Source organism: Erinaceus europaeus, chromosome 17, assembly GCF_950295315.1.
Source record: "Erinaceus europaeus chromosome 17, mEriEur2.1, whole genome shotgun sequence".
In the NCBI taxonomy this organism is placed as follows: Eukaryota; Metazoa; Chordata; class Mammalia; order Eulipotyphla; family Erinaceidae; genus Erinaceus; species Erinaceus europaeus.
This window is the reverse complement of record NC_080178.1, coordinates 69,012,827-69,035,806: the sequence shown is the minus strand read 5'-3', so window position 1 is coordinate 69,035,806 and position 22,980 is coordinate 69,012,827. Positions and strand designations below refer to the sequence as shown.

Genomic DNA, 22,980 nt, shown 5'->3' with positions numbered 1-22,980 from the left:
GCAGGTGGGATGTAGTGTCATATGGATGATGGGGACAGCTGGAGTGAGGTATACTGACCTATCTTGAGGAGCTGTGGCACTGAACCCCCGTGATAACCACCATGATGTCTGTCATCATTTCCTCAATAGAGTGAAACTTGAGCTGGAAGAATTAACAAAACAATTAAATGTAAGCCACTCTAGGTACCCTAACAAGAAAAGAGCATCACACTTCTCAGAGCGGCTGCCACCACAAAGTCAAGAAGCAAGTACTGGAGAGTGGAGAAAAGGGAGCCGGCCCTCTGTGCTTGGCTGCGGGCATGTAGCCAGCCAGACATCGGTGCAGCCATGATGGAAAGACAGTCGTTTCTCTTTAATGTAAAAGACAACCATCAAGTGTTCCCACAATGACAGTTCTGCAATTTACCAAAATAAACTACCACTCCTGTGTTCCTAGCAACACTGTTCACAGTAGCTGAGCTACGGAAACAGGCTAAGTGCTCATGGAAGGCTGAGTGGATAAGGAGTTTATATGATGTACAAAAGTACTAAGTCCCCCAACCCCCATAATCTGTTTCTGACAATATGGATGGATCTTGAGAGCGTTATGCTAAGTCAAATAAATTAAATAGATAGAAACCCCCTTTGATTTCAGCTTCTGTGAGAAACCTACAAACTCAAGAGATGAACAAGATTGGAGGTTACCAGAGGTCTAGGTGAGGGGGTGGCTGGAACCGTATCCTGGCAGTTACAGAAGTCAAGGAGATGTCTGCAGCATGGAGCAGGTCACAGTAACGTGGTGCTGTGCATTTAGAAGCCGCTCGGAAAGGGTGGTCAGTGGACTTGCTGTGGCCGGGCATCGATGGCGGTGTGTACGAGCCTGAAACTAAAGTGCGTGTCAATCGTACTGTCATTAAAAAGCATCATGGACCAGGTCCAAGAAGGATTCACAGGACCTAGTGGGGGTTGTATTGTTATATGGGAAACTGGGGAATGTTATGCATGTACAAACTATTGTACTTACTGTTGAATGTAAAACATTAATTCCCCAGTAAAAAAATTTAAAAACTTTAAAAAAATAAAAATAAATTTTAAAAAAGCATCATGGCCTCAAAAATACCACAGATAAGAGATCTGTCTTTCACCTTTCCGCTAAACAAGACTGACTTTCTCTTGGAGTACACAGAGTGGCCAGTCGTTGTTCAGAGAGGAGATGCACTTTGCCACCCGGAGCTCCAAACCTGGGGCAGTGAACAAACTCCAAGTTATGATCACACTCCTAACCCCCACGCCACCTCCCACTCTATGCTACAAGGGAAACTCTAGTATCTTCTGTTTTGGGGGTCCAGAAATATTGAAGGATTACTTATACTTCTTTATCTGGACCACTTGGCATTCAGATCTTTCTACATCCAAAGGCAACAGGACAGATTCACAGATACCCCCGCCCCCTTTTTCATTCCTTAGCTTCTCTGAGTACCCATCTTAACTCATGTATGAACTGGAAATAATACCTACCTCACAAGTCTGTTGGAATTAAATGAGATACCACTTACCAAGCCAGCTCCAGGCAGGGGGTAACCTGTGGCAGCTACCGAGACTGTCACCCAGAGCCTCCTCTATGTCCTCAGGTCCTGAGGGGGCCAGCCTGTCACATTTGACACCATATGGCTGACCCTGACTGTCGGGATGGCCCTGCAGCCTGTGGGCCACTGAAGTCAGGACTTGTCCAGCTGGTGAGCATCTTGCCTCCTTCCAGTGCAGCCTCCCTTGCTCCCAGATTCATTTTTGCCACAATCTGGAAAGGAAGCTCCCAGGCATTCTGTCCCAGTTCTGCTTAAATACATAAGGCGCTGCCAGAGGCAGGAAATAGCTGAACCATCCTGTTACTTCTGTTCATTCCTTGGGCCTCTTGACCCCCTTCAGCTCAGTGGCTGTCCACAGTGGGGAGTATGTCCTAGGAGTCAACAGCCCTTTCTTCACAGCTGGGCCAGTAGAGGACTGCTCATCTTACCTCCTTGATCCCTTCCTAGCCTCTGCGTGTGGTTCAGACCACCCTGGAACTGAAGAGCCACGTCAGAGAACAGTTGGGCCATGGTGTCAGTAGCTCCGTCCTCCCCACCCCTCAGAAGGTATGATGAGTGGTGTTGCAAGGAAGTATGCTTTGTTCCCTCCTCTAAGGAGGAGGCTGAGGGAGTTGGGCGGTAGCACAGCGGGTTAAGCGCAGGAGGTGCAAAGCACTAGGACCAGTGTAAGGATCCTGGTTCAAGCCTAAGGCTCCCCACCTGCAGGGGAGTCGCTTCACAGGTGGTGAAACAGGTCTGCAGGTGTCTGTCTTTCTTTCCCCCTCTCTGTCTTTCCCTCCTCTCTCCATTTCTTTCTGTCCTATCCAACAACAATGGCATCAATAATAACTACAACAATAAAACAACACGGGCAACGAAAGGAAGTAAGTAAATAAATAAATATGCTTAAAAAAATAAAAGAAAGAAAAGGGGATAAAAGAAGGCACAGCCTGTTGAAACAATTCAAGTTTAATTTGCTCATATACGCTCTGTGCTTAGACAAACACTAACTTCTACAATGTACATGACGTCAACATGGGAAAATACCGACTTTGTCGTTGCACAGAGGATAAATAAATACATTTGCTCCAGAATACCAAAGATTTTATTCAAAAAAAAAATCACTTGATAAAAAGCACAGTTTTGCAAGTTCGTCTAAAACTCCAGATAATTTCGAACAAAAATACAATGTCTGGCCACTCCAAAATAGGAAAAGACGATCGTGTTCAGACAGACAGACAGACAGACAGACAGACAGACAGGCTCTACGCACTAGGAGATCTGGCTGCATGTCCGCTCCCAGCAAGGGACATGCCAGCCACCCACCCTGACTCGGTGCCCTCTTTCACCAGTGTGGGGTACATCAAGAGGTCGGAGTTCCTTTTCTGTCACCTCCGAGGAGATCTGGGTCTCGGCCATATCTCTAGCCCTGCCCAGGACTTGATGGTGGGGGAAAAGGGAGGCAAGGGAACAGAAAAAGGGGAGGTGATGTCCTTCTCCGGAAAGAAAAAGGCACAGTGACGAGCCAGAAAAGGAAGTGATGAAAGCAAGGTGCGACGTTCACTCACCCCAACCCCAGCAAGTGTGACAGTCCAACTCTCACTGTGTAGGTGAGAAAACGGACCTAGAGAGATTATAGACCTAGGAAGTTTTTTGTTTTTTGTTTTTTCAAAATCATATAAGTTTCTAAGTACAGTAGTGGCTTCCGCAGACCGACTTGCCTCTCACCTTGGTTGGAAAATTGATAAAACTAAAGCTGCCCTTCCCCACATCCCAAGGTGACAGTGCCTCTGTCCCCCAGCCTGTTCTGGAAGTCATGCCGGCCCACCAGCCGGACCCCAGGGCGGTCGGGTCCCACCGCGTGGGTGCCAAGCGGCTGCAGGTGCCACAAGTACGCAGGCTTGCTCAGAGCCATCTCGGAAGTGTGTGGAGGGCCAGGTGGCATCAGTCAAGAGGAGGAGTTACAGAGGCGGGAAGGCCTGTGTCTCCGCAGTGAGGGCAAACCACCGGGGGCTTCACTGAGGAGATGGGAGTTGTGCTTGCGTGCCAGCTCCCCTCACTGGGACCCCAGAGGGAGGGAGACCTGGGCTTCTGCTTCTGCATGTGTGTGGACCTCTCCACTGCCAGAGGCGGGCTCCACCCCACTCTGACTCCTCAACACCTACCTCAGCAGGAGTCTGGCTTTACAGGCTCCTTCTGAACTAGTGCTGTGATTTTTAAGGCACATTCACTAGAACACAGTCAAAAATCCATCCAAATGCATGCATGTGGCAGGCTCGTTCCTTTAAAGAACACAGAGTAGGAAGTCGAAAACTCAGCAGAACCCTGAAAAAAGTGCCGGGATGTTCCCAGACTTGCCGTCTCTCTTTAAATAACAACAACAACAACAACAAAAAGGGCACTGCTCAGCTCTGGCTTCCGGTGATTCCAGGAACTGAACCTGGGACCTTACAGCCTCTTCTGCTTACCCACTATGCTAGTTCCCAAGCTGCTCAGGCAAGCTTTCTGACAAAAGGGCGTGAAGCCACGAGTGACTGCAACTGTAATCAGCCTCCTCTTCGACTCAGGCTTAGGAGTGTGATGGACTGGGGACTGCCCCTTTCCCCAGACACACACAAACACACACAGAGAGAGAGAGAGAGAGAGAGAGAGAGAGAGAGAGACAGACTGAGAGATAGATAGAGAGAGACAGACAGACAGACAGACACAGAGCACCTTGAAGCCAGAAGGAACAGAAAGCTAGAATTTGGAGAAAGGTCAGGGTGAATATCATCACTCCGCAGAACAGTTGGGGGGGGATCTCCGGGACAAGTTGAGGAGAAGCTGCCGAAGGTCCCCACAGCCCCTGCCTGGCCCAGCCATGGACCAACCGGGTACAGGGTGTGAAGGACAAGACTCAACTGTAGGAGAGGCTGGGACGGGGGCCCCAGGGGCCCCGGCAGCTCACAGTCAACACCACGCCTATGGCCCCAGTGGCCAGAGGAAACCAGCTTCAGGAGTGGGGCCTCAGAGCAGGTCTCCTGAGGCTGCATCTCCAGCAGGTGACGCAGCTGCTCCAGCTTGTCACTCAGTGCCCAACAAGGCTTAGTGGCGGAGGCCACCATCCAAGCCCCGGCTCTACAGCTCAGCCCACGTTCCCACCCAGCTGCCGTGTCCCTAACTCATGTACTAGAGGAAGCAAAGGACCAGGCTTATCCTTGTCTGAGTCTTTAACTCTGCCACAAACCAGAATCCACAATCACCTTTAGTTCTCTCTTCAGATCACAGACTGAGAGAAAACAGCCTCGACTTGACTTAGAGAAATGTTATCAATAAATAGCTCCCGTCGTCTGAGAACCCTCAGCTACAGGTAGGAGGATGGCTCCACAGTATTGCGCTGGGAAACGGTCCAGGTGCAGCCCCTGCATGGGAAGTCCCAGTGCCCTCCACAGCATCCTGGAGAAGAGAACATGCCCACCAAGGCTGGGTCTCCAGAGGGGCCACTCAAGAGACACGGGCCTGAGGCACCGCCAGATGGCGCCAGATCTGCACTGGTACCAGTATGTCTTCCTCTAAGCACCCACTCAGCCTGGCACAGCCTAGACTACAGGACATGAGAGCATGCTCCCTCCACCAAGCCCACACAACTCCTGCAGCAACACCACTGCATGTCCAGTACAGTTTTATATTTTTAAGTTTCAGTTTCTACAGAACCTTTCTAAGCACATCTACTCTGAAGTGGAGAGCAACTCCCCACTGCTTTCTGCTGGCCTCCCTCTGGGCTCGGAGCTCTGCCAAGAAAATGACCAGCAGGCAGGAGCCAGCAGTGCCCAATTCTGTGGGGCAAGGGCATCCACAGGGAAGAGGGCAGCGGCAGAGTGTGCCCTGCTCAGGCCCACTCAGAAGTGCCGGGCGCAGGCAGGTCCCGATCAGACTCACATGCCAAAGCCACACAGCTTTCATCATGGAACTAAGTGCCAACTTCTTACTGAATCTCAAACACCAATTCCGCCATTTCTAAGTTTCTGATACTGGGACAAGACAAGGGTGTGTGAATTGGACCCCAAGAAAGCCAGAGAAAATGGTTTCACGGGGCGGGGTGGGGGGGTAGGGGAAATGGGAGTGTGCTGGGGTTCTGAACTCAGCCATTAACCTATCAAGCCACCTAGGGCAAGTTCCTCTTTCTGAGTGTGACTAGCCTGAAGCTAGGGTTATATTAGGTGATGCCTCTAAGGGTCCTGCCACCTCTCAACTCTCCTGGTTGTAAAATACCCCCATAGCTGTCCTCTCCCATTTCTACCTTTGAAAAAAAACACCACAAAACACCAGAAGCCCTCCACAACCGTGAGCTCATGTGATGGCGGGTGGCAGCTCCACTGGGTCCCTGCAGCAAGTAGGACCTTCTCCCCTGTACATGCCGTGGCTCACAAGGGGCGGCTGCCCACGTGTATACAGCCTGGGGCCCCACCTAGGGCTGCTCTGCAGACAACTCCCAGGACAGCCCAGGCCCAGGCAGCCCGTGATTTCAGACCCACCTTCCAAGACATTTGGCCTTGAGAGCCGGCTTACTGCTGCCTCTGTGCGCCCAGAGAAATCAAGCTCGGACCCTAGGCCACCAGCCAGTTCCCACAGTGCAGCCAGCCAGGCCCCTGCAATCCTGGTAAGGTTCCTCCACTCAGCTCCCCTGGCCCCTGTGCCATCCCAGGTCTGGCAGGGGCCTTCAGAAGCTGATGTGCTACCCCTTACTGCTGGGGACCCCAAATGGTCTGACATATGGGCCAGGTGGAGAGCTGAGCAGGGAGGCCCTGTGTTGTGCTTCCTCTCCCTGCTCCTCTTCCTGCCTTCCCAGCTGAAGAAGTTGCCCAGCTTGGCAAACATGACTACAGCAGTGAACCAACCCAAGAGCAGTGTGTGTGTGTGTGTGTATGTGTGTGTGTGTCTTCAGGGCACAGAAAGAATTCACTCTAATCCCTTCATGCGGCCGGCCCCACCCCAGCAGGGGGCAGAGGCGCCAGTTCCTGGTCGGCTGAGCCAGGTAGCCCACTGAGAGCCGAGGTCCACCTGGCAGGAGGCCTAGGTATAGAGGGCAGGCAGGCAGCTCCACTCCGGGCCGGGCAACCCCAAAGGGCAGAAGCAGGCCTCTACTCACAGGCCAGCTTGCTGTCGAAGCTGGACAGGGCGATGGCAAAGGCCTGCAGCGCACACAGCGGGTAGTTGTAATCCATGGTGAAGACGTCCTCCGCCACCCGGCCAAACTGCATCACGATGTAGTCGGCTGGAGCCGGACATGAGCGGGGGCAAGAGGGGGGATGACAGGGTAAGGCCAGGGGAGACAAGGAAGGACAGAGACACCCAGAGGTGTCCAAGAGGAAAGGCAGAGCAAGAAACAGAGAGGAAGGGAATCCCAAAGAAGGGGAAACAGACCAGCAGGAGAGCAAGAGCAGGGGCGAGGGAGAGAGGTGAACACACATGGGAGATTGGGGGTGGGGGTGGGGGTGGGGGTGGGGGTGGGAGGGAGAAAAAGCCCATTCAGGAAGTGTCCCCGCACATTCAAGACTGCCAAGGCGCAGATCTAGGGTCACCCCGTCAGTGACTAATCAAGAGCAGGTAACTGGCTCACACTGGCTGAACCTGAGCTGAAGGGCCCCTGTCGGGCAGGGAGCAGAGCAGAGGCGCAGTAGAAACACTCACGGTCATTGCCATGGATGATCTGGAAGTTCTTCACAGAGGCCTGAGTGACGCGCCCGTGGAAGTTGAGGACGTAGGACTGTGTGTCGTCGTTCCAGACAGGTGTCTTGTTCTGCAGCTCGATGATGCTCTCCGTGTTCTTGTTCTGCCAGCGCGCGAGCAGCGTCTCGTGCTCCTGGGAGGGCAGCTTCAGCTGAGCCAAGCCCAGGCCTCGGCACCACCCTGTCCACCCCAAGGGGGGCTCTCTCCCCGGCCAAGCCTGCGGGGCTCCTCCCATGAGCCAGCCACACCCACCGCAGCAGGAGTTGTGGCCTCTGAGCTCCTGCAGAGGCTGGGGAAGTGGAAAGGGAGGTGGGGGAGGGGTAGAGACTCACATTTCGGGGCCGGATGCAGACCCTCTCGTGAACCATGTTCATGCCTGGGACGATCACACTCATCTTCCGAGGCCCTTTGAAGCCCAAGACATTTGTTTCCTGAAAGATGGAATTCAACTGTGACCATCTGAGGACTCTGCTCCCCCACTGGAGAGAAGGGAACAGAAGCGGGGCCAGTTTCTCTGAGGGGGAGTTTAAGGGGCCTCTCCAAACCCCACACGTCCAGAACAGGGAGCTCCTATACCCCCAGCTGCCAGAAGCAGCTCCTCAGAGGGCTTCTTCACTTTCTGAGCAAGGCAACTCCTCCATCTGCTCAACACACACACATTTATTTTCAGAGGAAAGAGGAAGATATGGAGAGAGTGAGGGGGGGGAACCTACAGCACTGTTTTACCACTTGTGAAACTTCCCCCTTGCAGGGGGCGACTGGGCTTAAACCTGGGCCCTTGTACACTGTAACGTGTGTACTCAACCAGGTCCCATTTAAATGTTTTAAAGCTTTCTTTCCCCACTAAGTGTAAGTCCCTTAAGGGTATAGTGTGTGTCTGTTTTGTTCACTTCTTTTTATTATTATTATTATTATTATTATTATTATTATCTTTATTTATTGGATAGAGATAGCCAGAAATTGAGAGAAAGGGGTGATAGAGAGGGAGAGAGATAGACACCTGCAACACTGCTTCATCACTCGTGAAGCTTTCCCCTTGCAGATGGGGCCTGGGGGCTTGAACCAGGCCCTTGTGCACTGCAATGTGTGCACTCAACCAGGTGCGCCACCCCCCAGCCCCCTTCTATACTACCACTTCTATACTACCCTCAGAGCCTCAAACTGTATTTGGAATATGCTGGAGGACACACTAAGCTACCTGGAGATTTGAGCTTGCTTCCCCAAAGTTGACCAGCAGGTGGCACCATAGAGCCACACAAAATAAGGGCTTCTTCACAATTAGCCTCTGAGAAGTGCCAACAGCCAAGTTGATGGGGGTGGCAACCATTCATTTTTTAACAAGTAGGAGCCAGAGAAAGAGAGCTCACTGGGTTCAAGTCTCTGGTTCCCACCTATGGGGGGAAGATTTATAAGTAGTGCTGCAGGCATCTTGCCATCTCTGTCTCTTACCTTGTGTCAAAAAAAAAAAAAAAAAGGAAGAAAGAGACATGGTATAAGGAGGGAAGGAGGAGGGGAAAAGGAAGACAAAGTAAGGAGAGGAGGGGAAAGTGGAGGAGCTACACAGGCAGTGACTCTAAGTGATAACACGGGTGGGGGAGGGAGGGAAAGGGACAGACAGCCTGGGAGTGGTGACATCTTGGATGTCTGTAAGACCCAGCTCTATAGCAAGGAAGAGAGTCCATGTATGCGGTGAAGACATGCCCAGCATCTGTATTCCAGTTGGGTCATTACTTTGTTTTTGGCCTCCAGGATTATCGTGCCCGCACTACCAGTCCACTACTCCTGGAGGCCATTTCCCCCCCACCCCATTTTTTGTTGCCCTTGTTGTTGTATTTATTGTTATCGCTGCCATTGCTGCTGCTGCTGCTGCTGCTGTCGTTGTCTAGGACAGAGAGAAATCTAGAGAGAGGCGAAGACAGAGGGAGAGAGAAAGACACCTGCAGTACTGCTTCACCGCTTGTGAAGCGACCACCCTGTAGGTTGGGAGCTGGGGGCTCAAACCGGAATCCTTATGACAGTCCGTGCACTTCGCACCATGTGCGATTAACCTAGTGTGCTACTGCCTGGCCCCCTCCAAGTCGTGTCACTGATGAACTGTGACACTGGAAAGCACCCCAGACTCTGAGCTGTGGTCTCCTTATCTGCACCCAGGACTGTTCTCTTAGACTAAACAAAGATGCCGAGACGGACACTCAAAGTGCCACAAGGTCTAGGCAGGACTTGGAAACCACAGGGCGGCCTGGAGACATGCCAAGCACTCGGCTTCCCCTCTTGTGCCCGAGCAGCACAGACCCAGGCCCAGGTCCCCCGGCCCAGGTGGGGTCATGCCAGAGGCCAGCCCTGCCCCCTACTGTCTGGCCTCTCCATCTAAGGTGGCCAGCAGAGACCCCAGGACCCAGGACTCACATAGCACACAGCTGCCAGCTCCTGCCGCAAGGTCCCACTTTCCACAGCAGAGGCAGCCGCCTTCTGTGGGTTGACGCCGTTGTCGTAGACGGTGAACTTGGTGCCCATGAGGTTGGATCTGGAGGACAGGCACAGTCAACATGTGGTCCTGTACCCTCCTCCCCAGGCCCTGTCTGGTTGGTCGCATGAAGAGCCCATGAAGCATACTGAGCTGCCACGGGGACAGTGCAGATTTCCGAATGCCCTTTCTTGAAAAGGCTTTGTGGGAAGGAGAGCCAGGCTTGCCCCGAGTTAAGGCAGGTGGGTCTGGGTGTGGTGGTCTCCCTGAAGGGCAGACATGCCCGCTCCCTGCTGGCAGGAGTGGAGATGGTGAGGTGGTCTACGGCCCAGCTGGCCTGTGACTCCTGCTCGAGCCCCACCTCTCAGCTTGACCTGTGTCCCCCCAGACCCAGCCCTCTGTTCTTCAGAAGCCCCGCACCCCCAACTCAAAGACTGTTGTGACTTCCTTCCATGAGGGATTCCTGGGATTGAACTTGCAGCTGAGGTGGCCACTTCGTGGTGACCCTAATCATCAGGGACTCCCTGGGAGCCACTTCTGGCTGGAATCTGTGCCCCCACTTCCCAGAAGCAACTTAAGCCAGGCTGGGGGGTGAGCACCGCTGGGTCTCGTGGACATGAAGGACCCCCTAGGCTTGGAGAGCTGCCCAGGAGCCCACCTACCGAAGTTTCCCGATGTAGCTGTCCCCTCCTCGAGACAAGTCTGTTGGGTCCACAGAGATGAGGTAATTGGAAGTTTTGCTCTTTTTTCTCTTCCTTCCTGCCAGGAGGAACACCTTGGGGAGGAGAGCAAGGTCACAGTCTAGGGGCCAGTCACCCCAGTGCCTCCCACCTCAGCCCCGGACACACCCCTTCCCTCCCTCTCCCTCACACATACTGCGTGTGTCCGCGCACACACACTCTCACACACACACACACACACACACACACACACACACACCCCAGTCACTCCCCCAGCACTGCCATCCTCTCTGGGGACAGGCATGCTCGGGCCACCTCCTCACCTTCTTGCCATCCTCACGGTCCAGGTGCAAGAAGTAGGTGGGGTACATGCCCCGGTCCATGCCTTTCTTGTCCCGCGTGATGCGGCACTTGATGGTGATGCCCTGGGGGGCTGGCCTCAGCGCAAATTCCTCAAGGTCCTGAACCTCAACATCCCCGGATGGCTCTGGGGCTGTCGGGCTGGGGGCAGAGGCAGCCTCCTACAGGGAAGGGGGACATCGTCAGCCTGTGGGTGGCACACAGTGAGAGTTGTGGTGGGAGGGGAGCCGGGGCTATCCCCTGGTGTGGGGCGGCAGGGCAGGGTCTAGCCCAGCCCTGGACTCAGCAGCCAGGCTCTCAGTCCGTCCCCTCAGCAAGCTCTGGGGGTTGAGGTGGGGTCAGGACCAGTTCTCTGAGGTCACCATGCCTGGTTCCAGCATCCTCTTTCCAAGCCTGGCTGAAGCGCCGGGGAGGCAGCCAGGAGGACACAGCAGCCCAGATCAGAGATACTCCTGAGGGGCCCTGGGCCCCAAGAAACCCCCTGCCCCTATCACCTCCTCACACCCTCATTCGGGCTCCAACGCCCACTCACCCTGGTGGATTTCCTGCTGGTAGCAGAGCTGGGGCGCGTGTTGCTGTTCAGCTGGGAGGAGCTGGAGCTGTTCTCATCCTCATCCTCCTCTTCCTCGTCGAAGCTCATGCTGCTGGAGATGCCTGGGCCAGCAGGGGCAGCAGGGGGGGCGCAGTCACACAGACTGGTGTGTGGCAGACGGGTCACAGGCACCAACTCACCTACACCAGTCACGTGCACATAAATCCACACACATCCACACACAGACACAGACACACACACAACCACATGTACACATATGCACACAAACACAGCCACGTGTAAACCAGCAGAGGCACATATGCAGTCACACAACCACATGTACACACATGTAATCAGACTCGCAGTTACAACCTGGTGTGTACACACACACACACACACACACACAAACACGGACACACGGACACTCAGGTGCATGTCTTGACAGGCTGATCCCAATTCTCAGGGTGCTCCCGCCACCCCCCATGTTTGAACCTAGTCCCTCCACCAGCCCTACCTTTTGGACAGACAGGGGACTCAGCCCTGGGCTGCAAGCCTGCGCTGACCCTGTGCTGGGAGTCTGGCCCCTGACTCAGGTTCACTGTAGGCCGTGGCCACTGCAGAACAGGGAATCTGCTCAGGAGAGGCCGACAGCCTCTGCTTCTTCCTCCTGGGATACCACCCCTGACCTGACCCCGGAGAGCGTGGGGTGCTGCCGGGCTCCCTCTGCCGCCCACTCGGGTCCCCAGGGCAGGGCCTGAGACTGCCTGGGCAGCAGGTTTCTGGGGAGGGTCAGCCCTGTCACTTGGCAGCCTGGTCCCAACCCCCCAGCTCAGTGAAGGGAAAACTTCCTGAAAAGGGAGCTTTTGCAAAGGAAAAAGGTATCTGTCTCCAGCCTGGGCCTCCCTGGGGACAGCACTGAAGACTGGACTGGCTGGTCACTCTAGCTCACACCTTTCCCTCGGCCTTCTTCCCCTGCCCATGGTGACCCTGGCCCCAGTGTGGCCCCAACAAGGTCTGGGAGGGGCTGGGACTGAGCAGGGAGCACTGTGCTCCCAGAGAAGGGAGCACCATGGAACCTGGACTGAGCTTTAGGGGCGTCTCTGGACCCCCCACGGGGCTCACCCTTCCTCTGCATCTTGGCACGGAGGTCCTGCCCGCTGGGCGGTGCGCCCCCAGCAGCTGCCGTCTCCCCTGTGTCCTGGGCGTGGTCCGACTGGCCCACGGTTAGGATCTGCACTGGGCCGTGGGCCTCAGACTTGTCTTCTGCCAGTGCTGCTGGCCCGCTGGTGCCTGCAGGCCGGGGACACTCCTGAGTCCCCGCGGGCGGGAGGGAGGGAGGGAGGACCTAGATCCTCAGACATGCAGGTAGTGGCGAGGCGTGAGTCTGCGTGCATGAGGGGGAATCTGCAAAACTGGTTTTATGCAACTAATGACTGCTGTCAGCCTCTGGTGATGGGGAAACTATGAGGGAGGGACTGCCGGTTCCCCGAATTACTGATAGCTACTGAGGGTTGGCTGGAAAGGCCTCCCACCCCCAGGTGGAAGCAGCACCTGCAAACCCAACTGCACAGAGAAGCATGGTAGAGCATAGCAGAAAGCACAGCTAGCTGTAGGTCACAGGGCGGGCAGGTGGGCAGGCATCCTCTCTCTCGGACGAGCACACACACAGGACACACATAGTGCTGCTGAGTCCTGACCCTGCCAGCCCTTACCCTTCCTGCCTGGGCACTAGTTTCAGGACAGAAGACCTGGTCCACACAGGAGGAAACAGCTCATCTGGTCATGTGCCACCCAAGATACTAATTTCCAGAACTCAAGGAACTAAGGCCCATCACTGTCCAGTCCTGACCCACAGAAACAGGGTGCCCAGGCAGCAGAGGCAGGGCACAGGCTGGGGGTCATCACATGTGATCTTTTGGGGTACTTTTCTGGAAAGAGGGGAGCCCCTTGTTTGTGGGTCCAGAGCAAGGAGCTGGGCCTCAAGCAGAACTGGGGGAGCTCTTGTTCCAACAGGAAGGGCTGTGTGGGGACTGTAAAGGCTGCTGGGGCAGCGATACTCTTGGGAGGGGGACCCTGGCCCAAGCTGGGTGCTACCCTCCAGGGGAAGGACAGAGGCAGGTAGGAGAGGGACTGACTGGGCTGCACTTCATTCCTAAGGAGCTAGGAGAAGCCTGTGGGCCAGCTGGGTGGGGGCTGAGAGCCCACCCGTGCCTTCACAGAAACTCCCTCCTTTGTCCCCCATCTCCTAGGCTGGAGGGTAAAAAATCTGCACCCCCTCCTCCCCCAAAGCCAACAGTGAGGGCCAGGCCTCCCAGGGAGGGTCCTGCAGGCCAGGCGAGCCAACCTTTGTGCTTGCCCTTCTTCTCCTTCCGGGAGGCCCTGCCCTGGCCCCCCGCCGAGGCCTTGGTTCTCTTGGCTGAGGCTGGTGCTGCTGGGCGGGCGGCTCCCAGTGGCATGCTGGCGAGCGAGTCAGCCTCTTGCACTGCTTAGGAGAGTCCGAGACACACACATACACACACACACAAAGGGTAGCATATGAGATCGGCACTCCAGCGTGAACACTCTCTCCAGCACAGCAGCCCCAGCCCCCCAGACCCTGAGACTCCAGGCCCACTGCTGTCCACCAGGCGATAATGTCAGGGCAGGGGACGCTGAAAGGAGGCTGCACCACCATCCAGGTGAGAGGAGGCTCCAGTCCAGCCAACCACCATCATCCACTGAGAGGCAGAATGGCCCAGCAAGCGGAGCCTGAGCAGGGGTGGAAGTGCTCCTGGGAGTGTGTGGGTTGTCAGAGGTGTTGAGTGAACAGAAGAGGCTGTGACTCCCCATGAGACTAGTCAGGCCTGTGCTCCAGGGAGTCTGCGCAGCCTGGTGGGAGAGCTCAGACAGGACACAGCCGGGCGGGCCTCCAAGGCCTCCACACGCCAGAACCCCATCTGTACAGGGGCCTTAAATGCTTTCTCATTGCTTGGAGTAAAGCACGGCACTGCCCTTTAGCTGCTGGACAGTTCTGGAGAGGACATGGAGAGAAAGGAACTGTCCTGCTGGGGAGATGCAAACTGGTGCAGCCAATGGAGAACAGTCTGGAGAATCCTTAAATACTAATGGAAATACCTTATGATCCAGCAATTCCACTCATAGGCATTTACCCAAAAGATATAATAACACTGATTCGAAGGGACATATGCATCCCCAGGTTCACAGTGGCTTTTTACAATAGCAAAAACTTGGAAACAACCAAAATATCCTTTGAGAGATGACTGAATCAAAAAAAAAAGTTATAGGACATATACTTAATGGAGTATTATGCAGCTATAAAAAAAGATGATATTGTGTCCTCTGGGATAAAGTGAACGGAACTGGAGAAGATGATGCTCAGTGAAAGCAAGCTAGGAGGTGAAAGACAATTACAGAATGGCTTCACTCATATGCAGATTATGAAGAACTGAGTATACAAATGTGAAGAAGAAAAAAAATGTCAATCTCGAAGACTATGGGAAAACTATTGTGGTTGTCTACAGGGGGTGGGGATGGGGACCTTTGGTGACAAGAGTGATGAGAGAGAAAAAAAAAAAACCTATGATTGCTATCTCTGGGAGGTTGGAAGGTAAGAAAAAGTAAATTAATGAAGTGTTATTGCTGGGCTAGCCTGAGGGTGTTTCTTCCCGGGCATGTGCTCTCTGGGTTGGAGAGAATTCTACCGGAGCCAACCTAGGCTGCTGCCTACTCAGCAACGCAGGAGAGGAACCAGGCTGAGCAGGAATGCAATGCCATGCTGGCTTTATTCATCTGCATTTATACTTTCCAGGAAGGAAGTGGCAAGGTGTAAAAGGAAGTACGTAGGATAAGGGGGCAGAGTGGAAAAAGAGTGCAAACCAGTGGGAATTAAACCAATGGGGATTAAACCAGGGCAGGTCTCAAACAAAACAATGATTATGTAAATAGACCACAGCGTTAAGCAATGCAGGGGAACCTGGTGTGACACAGATAGAAACAAGCAAAACTAGCCAAAGGAGAAATGCTGGCCAACATGTTATAATTGTATTTAATAAAATGCGCACATCTATCTGTCAGAAGAAAGCAAAAGAGCACCGTCCTGTGTGGGGCTCCTCCAGCCCCTACATCTTGGCCTCACTAGACACTCTGCTTCTCGGACACAATTCCCAGTCACACCAGCTTCTTCCAGTGCCCGGACACAGTGAACTGCGTCTTCCAACAGCCTTGGTCTAGAAGGTCCTCCTGCCAGTTAAACGAAGAGATAGATAAACTACAACTCTTGGACATTTTCAGAGAAAAGATGGTGATTTCACTGTTTTCAGCCCATCTTGGATGGAGCTTGAAGAAATCATGGTAAGTGAAATAAGTCAGAAAGAGAAGGGTGAATGTGGGAGGATCTCACTCACAGGCAGAAGTTGAAAAACAAGATCAGAAGAGAAAACACTAAACAGAACCTGGACTGGAGTTGGTGTAGTGCACCAAAGGAAAAGCTTTACTCTGGGGAATTCAGGTCCTGGAACAGGGTGGCAGAGGACCTAGTGGGGGTGGTATTGTGGTGTGGAAAAATAAGAAATACATGAGTGGTGCATGTACAAACTATTGTGTTTACTGTCGACTATAAAATATTGATCCCCAATAAAGAAATAAAAATTATAGTGGAATTCGGGCGGTAGCGCAGCGGGTTAAGCACAGGTGGCGCAAAGCACAAGGATCCCGGTTCGAGCCCCTGGCTCCCCACCTGCAGGGAAGTCGCTTCATAAGCGGTGAAGCAGGTCTGCAGATGTCTATCTTTCTCTCCCCCTCTCTGTCTTCCCCTCCTCTCTCCATTTCTCTCTGTCCTATCCAACAACATCGACATCAACAACAATAATAACTACAACAAGGGCAACCAAAGGGAATAAATAAATATTTTTAAAAAGATATTAAAAATAAATAAATAAATAAATAAATAAAAACAAGTTCCTCCTGCCTGAGCTGCCCTCACTGGCTCCCACTCACCCTGCAGACTTTGGCTCTGGCTCACCTCCTTAGAGAAGTCTTCCCTGACTGCTGGTCTAGGAGCTGGCCGTTTCTTGCTTGCTCACAGAATCTGGCTTTCTGCAAAGCATACCTGTGCCTGGTGGCTTAATTCTCTGCCCACCTCCTGGACCTGACGCATGGGAAGCCACACTTGTGTGAGCCTGGATCCTGGCACAAAGTAGGTCCTCGATACATATTTAATTGGCAGGTGCAACTAACTACCTGTGATGATGGACTTTACCAGACTCACGGTGCTGATCATTCTGCAGGATCTGATCACTATTATATAGCTGAAACAAATATAAAGGCTCAGGTCAGTTACATCCTGACTGCAAAGGGAATTGTGGGGTCAGGTGGTGGTTCAGCGGGTAGAGCATCCATGTCAACATACACAGACGACCAGGTTCAAGCCCCTGGCCTCCAACTGCTTGAGGCAGATTTCACAAGTGGTGGAGCAGTGCTGCAGGTGTCTCTCCCCCATCTCCTCAACTCTCTCACCTCTATATAGAAAATGGTGAACAGAAACAATGAAGCTATGCTGACACTGAGCTCCAATGATAGCCATGGTGGCAAGAAAGGAATGAATGAATGAATGAACGGTTGGGTCTATTCCCAGAATTAAAAAAATAATAATAATAATTGGTTGAGTAGATAGCATGAAGGATCCCAGACAGTAGCTGTTTACCAGAAAGAACTGTGCTCTTCTAAACTCTCTCCTTTGCCTCTTGGAATGAACCCCAAGAGCCAGCAGAGGGCAGTGCAAGAGTATCTAGTGACTGGAGAGGGAGCATAAGTGGGCCTGGAAACTCCAAGCTTGGGTCAGCAGACAGTCCCAAAGGCCACAGCAAAGGCCAGACCCTGGGAGAAGAGGAGGGGGTCTGGAGCCTCAGCAAGGAAGAGCTTGAAGCCCACGGCTTCTGAGGTACCCTACCCACTGGCAAAGGTCTAAAGCCAGCCTTCCCCAAAGGGCAGAAGCTCACACACAAGGCTGGGCACTAGGTGGGTGAGACCATCGCCACCCTCCAGGGCAGACAACAGACAAGGGCTGGGTTAAGGGCTGGGCTAGCAGAAGCTGGGGTGGAGGTGGAGAGCCCCCCAGGAGCTAGATGGAAATGGTTAGCTCTGCGCAGGGGCAGCTAAAAGTGGTTCGGATTGGTTGGAGGTTCCAGATCTGGAATCAGACTGAAGGGGCACCTTGGGTTCTGCAGGGCCTCCTGGCCATGGAAGCCATTATCATCACTGCCTGACAGAGAAGCTACACCAGCAAGGGGCAGTACAGACACACGTCTCGGTCCCTCTTTCAGACTGGGCAGCATCAGTGCTGGGTCTGGCCTGAGAGACAACCTCAGCAGGCGGGTTCCAAGCACAGAGTCACTCAGGGTGAAACATTCCTACAGGGTGCAGCTGAGAACAGAGCCAGAGCACACAAAGAGGGGGCAGGGGCTGTGAAGGGTCCTGCAGCTCAGGGGCCAGGGGGACTGAAGGTGCAGGGATTCCAGGAAGTGGCACAGGTGCCATGGGCAGGGTGCTCTAGGGATACTCTTCCACTCCTGGAAGCTGCCTTCTGCTCTCAATGAACTGCTCCAGCCAGAGGCCTGGCCTTTGGAGCTCCAGCCCTGGGAGGCTTTAGCCCTGGGTTACTCAGCTGTCCACCTGGGCTGGAGCCACACTTGGCCTGGCGACAGCCTGAGAGGAGCCCCTGAGCTGGCCAGGCCAGGCCAAGCCAGGCCAGCAGAATTCCCTGAGGGGCTCCCCCAGTAGTCCCAGGGCAGGAAGCCACGGCATAGGGCCCTGCCCTGGCTGGCTGTCACTGGGGGAGAGGGGACGCCTACCTGGGTAGCTGGTGCTGCCACTGCTGCTTAGGTAGGACTCTACCAGGGGGGCCTGCTCCTCCGACTGCCGGGCCCGCCGGCTCCGGGGCCGCCCGTCCGCATTGGCCTGCACCATCAGGGGCTCCTGCCGCTTCTTCTTCTGCTTTTGCTCCAGCAGAGCCCGCTACAGAGGCACCAGACAGACATGGATGTTGAGGGGTCCAGAGAAGGCAGCCCACTGCCTCTACCTGGAGCAAGAGGCCCCCAGAGCAGACTGGAGAAAGGGAGGGTCGTGCTTCCACAGCCCAAGAGGCAGCTCTGACAGCTGGGACGCTGCTGGCAGATGCCCCAGATGCCCCACACACAGGGCCAGTGCATGCTGAGCAGGCAAAGAGGAGAGCCTGCTTTGGCCCTCTGGATGTACACCCTCACCACCAGACAGCACCACCCTGGGAAAGGAGCCCCCCACCCCGCCTGGTCTGCCCCAGCCCCACTCACCTGCCGGTCAAGCTTCTGCTGCCTCAGGTTGGTGCCCTCATCATCTAAGACACTGTGGAAGGAGAGAGGGGCACTCAGGGCCTGTCTGCCAGGAGCCAGGATGCACCACCACCCGCCTCCAGCCCCACAGGGATCTCCAAACTCTCCCACCATGGCCAGGAGCCTCTGTGACCCACCTGGGAGAAGGAGGATGGGAGACCAACTCTCTCAGGGAAGCCAACGGGTGACTGAAAGGCCTGAGCTATAATTTCTGCCACTTTAGGAGCTTATCTCCTGCCGGGATCCCAGGCCCACCCAGTCAGCCTGGCTGCAGCAGGAGCCTGTCACCTTGGGCCCAGAGCAGGGAGGGCCAGGCTTGCCTGAGAGTCAGGGGGAACTCCTCCAGAGATGTGAGGCAGCAACCAGGCCCCACACCCATGGCTTGTCCTCTCCTGCTGCCCCTCTCTCCCTTTTTTCTGGAAGCCTGGTGCCCTGGGGCAGACCTGCTAACCACTCTTCACAGAAGAACCCTGCTCTGCAGGGGGTAGAGAGATGCTGACCATGCTCACCAAGGGGGCTGGGGGGCTTTGGGTGAGGGACATCTGTAGGGGTACAGTTCATCAGTGCCCAGCCACCATGCCTCGTCCCAGCCACAGACATGGAGGGCACAGTGGCCTAAGGCCCTGAAGTCAGGGTTAGGCAGCCTCACCTCAGCTGGTAGCTCAGGGGACTTTGCTATCTCACTAGCCCAAGACAAACATAAGACCCAGGCCCCTGTTCTACCAAAATCAGCGTCGGAGCAGCTGTACAGGTGGGGTGGAGCCTGAGGATCTGGTTCAGTTGCAGACATATGTACGGCACTCACTCTGTATGTCAGTCTATCTCACATGTGCGCACACACAAGGAGGGGCCCACACGTACACACACCTGTGTGCACGTGAGGCAGGTGAGCATCATGTTCATGTAAGCGGGGTTGGGGGTGGACAAAGCACTCAAGGACTAGGCCAAGCCACTTCCACCTCCTCCTGACAGGAGACACCCTCTTTAGCTGGAACAATCATGGGCCAGGTATGTCCTTCAATCACCTGGATGACCTGCGTCCGTCAGCAAAGCCAAGGACAGCAGACAGCACCCCAGCCACAGTCTCGGAGGCCTCTGTGTAGTTCTAATTGGCAGGTGGCCTACTCCTTGCCCCTGGAAAGGCCTTTCCTAACACCCAGAGTTGCCCCAGTCCAGATATGCCAGAGCTCAGGAGAAAATACTTCTCAACCTGACATGCTTCTCAGGAAAGGCCTCAGCCCACTCGCCTCAGAGTGCACGTCTGTTCCCTGAAAGCAAGGCCAGGTGAGGCAAGTCTCATCACAGGTGTGCAGCCATGGGCCAGCGGGGCTCCTGAAGACAGCATGCAGGTACCAGGGTGAGCCCGGGGCCCAGGGCCCCTGCTCGAGGTGAGCAGCTACAGCCCCTGTACCCACCATGCCTGACGGACAGGCCAGGGCAACACCTGATCGCACACTGACCTCATGGGGCAGTTCCAAACCGTGCACTGTGGCCAGCGGTACTGCCACACATGCCTGTCACTATTTCCACCATGTAGACGACACTGCAGGCTGGGCGGAGTGACACCTGCCCAGAGGAGAAATGGAGGGCTGACCAAGCTCTAAGCTTGAGGCAGCCCATCATCTCTCAGTCATGTGCTGGACACACGAGGCCTGTGGCCACCACAGGACAATGCCACCCCCCTTGTGTCAACAGGGGAGGACATTTCACAGCTTACTGGAATGTCACGGACCACTTGTATGTTCACAGGACTGAGACTTGGGTCATCCCTGGCCTGGGGTTTAGCTGAGCAGGACAAGGAAAATAGCCTGTGTGGTGTGAACACTAGGCTGCAGGGTTACTCAGAGAAGGGGACATTCAACTGCAAAGCCACTTCCAGAACTGCTGGATCACATGGCCACTGGTGGTTCCAACCATGGCAGCCTTGCTGCCCAGTGCCTAGAAGTCACTGCTGTGAACTTTCTCCACAATTATGCCCAGAGTAGAAGGCTGCTTTCCACTTCCACTGCCGGACTGGGGAATATGACAAAGAGCCATGAACCTTAAAGGCCTGGGAGACGACATAGATGTTATGCCAAAGACTTTCATGTCTGAGGCTCCTAGGTTCCTGGTTCAACCCCTGGTACCACCACAAGCCAGAGCTAACAAAGTGAAGAAAAAAAAAAGTGGGAGAAAGAAAGAAAAGGGACTTCAGTAACACTAACTGCCAGTCAGGATTAGAGCTGGAGGACTTGGCCACAGGCCTTCAGTGAAGAATGGATGGATACAAGTCCAGAAGCCTTAGCTACCTGGGGAAGCACCCAGGGGCACCCTCAGCACCTCCCCTATCCCCGGCTGAAGCAGCAAAGGAAGGCGCATGCATGGCCAGGGGTGTGTGTGGCAGTGCTGAGAAGCTGCCTGTGCCTGGCTGTGGTTCTACCTACTGAGGAGACACATGAGGCAGGTCCTTCTGCAGCAGTGCACCTAGGAGCCACAGGGGGCTGACACGGGCCACTTCACTCATGCTGAGCCTGCAGCAAGTGGCGTTGCTACCTCACTGAGGCACCTGTGTGCACACAGCACAGGCAGTGGGAAGCACTCTCTGTCAGCACCGCCTCTGGGCCCTGGCTCCCCTCCTGCACTGCCAAAACCTGCCTCTCTGCATCCCGGGCAGCACCTCTCCCAGTTCTGACGGGTGCTTGATCTAGGCAGCATTAAACAGTCACCACGAGGAGACAATCATGGCTTCTTAATGACCTGGGCTCCTATCATGGAACCACTTGCCAAGTCCAGCCTGCCAGCTACAGCCCCACCAGGAGACTCAGAGGGGAGCAGGGCGCTGATGGATGGGCTTGCAGCTGACCCTGGTGGCACCTTTGTCACTCGCTTCCTGGGGGCCCAGGAAAGCACTAACCATGGGCTCAGAAGGCTCAGGGAAACCCCGTCTGCTGTGGCCAACAACCCCTCCACTCTGCCCAGGGCCAACAAGGTGACCCCTTCACTTCCCAGAGAGACATCTCCTTCATGCCCCCTTGTTCCTGAGACCCCAACAGAGAACTCCAGAGTGAGCTATGCCTGAGCACAAACAGGGGTGGCACATCTGTGGATGGGAAAGGCCAGCTGGGCCAACATGTTTGGGCAGGAACGTCAATATAACCCCCTCTCTGCAGACCCCGCCTACATGATCCAGCTATGCTATGAATCTTGCCGAAGAGACACAAAGCTGCTCACTGAGCCACACGGATGAAGACCCGCGGAGCCAGTGAGGAGTGGTGACAGAAATCTGTCAGGAGAAGGCCAAGTCCTATATGCAAGTCCCTAAACCCGAGTCTTCCTCCATACACATGGAAGTGGGGAGACAGTGCTCACCAGAGGGAGTTAGCTTAACTGTGGGAGAGGCTTTCACCCTTCCTGCCATCACTCAGTGGAATATGCCCCAATGGCCCCAGCTCACACAGTGAGTGAGCTGTCAAAGGAGCAAAGACCACTCAGGGTGCCAGGCTACAACCCCCAGTGTTCATACCAGACACCACACCACCACCACTGTCCAGCTCTGTGGTCTCCATTGCCTGAGGGCTGCTTAGAGTGTAGCAGAAACACCCTGGAAGAGGGGCACCTGGGGTGGGGGAAGCTTCAGAAGGGAGAGGGCGTCCCTGCCTCCCAGAATGCACTGCCTCCAGACCCATGCACCTAGTGCCCTTAAACTGCCAGAGGCAGGCAGCTCTGATGGGATTAATTCAGAACCACTGGGGAAGAGGCCCCAGAATCAGCCCCCCTCCCACCGGCCCACTTTTGCAACTGACACAGATAATTCTCATACGTGAGCCATAGCTGGTCTCTCTCCAGAGAGCGAGCTAACGGGGCAGCTGCTTGACCTGGATGGATGTAAACACAGCTTTCCATTCCGATGGTGGGGGAAGAGGCTAGACGGCAGGAAAGGCTCAGGAGGGGCTGCCTGCATCACTGGAAGGTACGGTCACTAGTAGGCACAAGTTCACCAGCAAGTCATGGCACCTGGACCAGCCTGGCCAAGGTGGTTCCCACAGGGCAGAGACCCGTCTGAACACATCCATGGGGTCATGCCTGCCCCAGACCCCCCCCCCACCAATCACCTCACCAGTCTTGTGTTTCCCATTTTTCCACCCCAAGCAAGACTTCCCAAAGGGGCTTAACATGGGAATGGAGGAGTTCAGTTCTGTGGGCCAAGGGGTCTGGGACCCGGGGCCTTTCAGAAGTTACCCCTGGAGGGAGAACTGAGTCACTTGTCTTTATGGAGACAGCAGTCGTTCTGCCACACGGGAAGCAAGGAAGTGGAGGGACAATTCTAATACGAGTCACAAGCAAGCTT

The 22,980-nt window shown here is 54.6% G+C and overlaps 1 protein-coding gene across 7 annotated transcripts in view; it reads right to left on the bottom strand.

Moving 5' to 3' along the window:
* Positions 1 to 2,497: 2,497 nt before the first annotated feature.
* The window catches only part of TUB (TUB bipartite transcription factor), an 82,739-nt gene continuing 62,256 nt past the window's right edge, over positions 2,498 to 22,980 (bottom strand). For 3 of the 7 annotated variants that reach the window (XM_060176985.1, XM_060176987.1, XM_060176988.1), the window contains exons 2-12: positions 18,615 to 18,666; positions 18,138 to 18,300; positions 13,634 to 13,774; positions 12,412 to 12,579; positions 11,290 to 11,411; positions 10,721 to 10,918; positions 10,380 to 10,492; positions 9,660 to 9,777; positions 7,586 to 7,684; positions 7,215 to 7,386; positions 2,498 to 6,798 (exon numbers count right to left, since the gene is read on the bottom strand). In XM_060176985.1, the coding sequence (XP_060032968.1) occupies positions 6,665 to 6,798; positions 7,215 to 7,386; positions 7,586 to 7,684; positions 9,660 to 9,777; positions 10,380 to 10,492; positions 10,721 to 10,918; positions 11,290 to 11,411; positions 12,412 to 12,579; positions 13,634 to 13,774; positions 18,138 to 18,300; positions 18,615 to 18,666 (1,480 nt within the window). In that variant the 3' untranslated portion in view covers positions 2,498 to 6,664. The remainder of the gene's footprint in view (positions 6,799 to 7,214; positions 7,387 to 7,585; positions 7,685 to 9,659; positions 9,778 to 10,379; positions 10,493 to 10,720; positions 10,919 to 11,289; positions 11,412 to 12,411; positions 12,580 to 13,633; positions 13,775 to 18,137; positions 18,301 to 18,614; positions 18,667 to 22,980) is intronic. The other 4 variants (XM_060176986.1, XM_016190268.2, XM_060176990.1 and 1 more) reach the window with 3 other exon arrangements.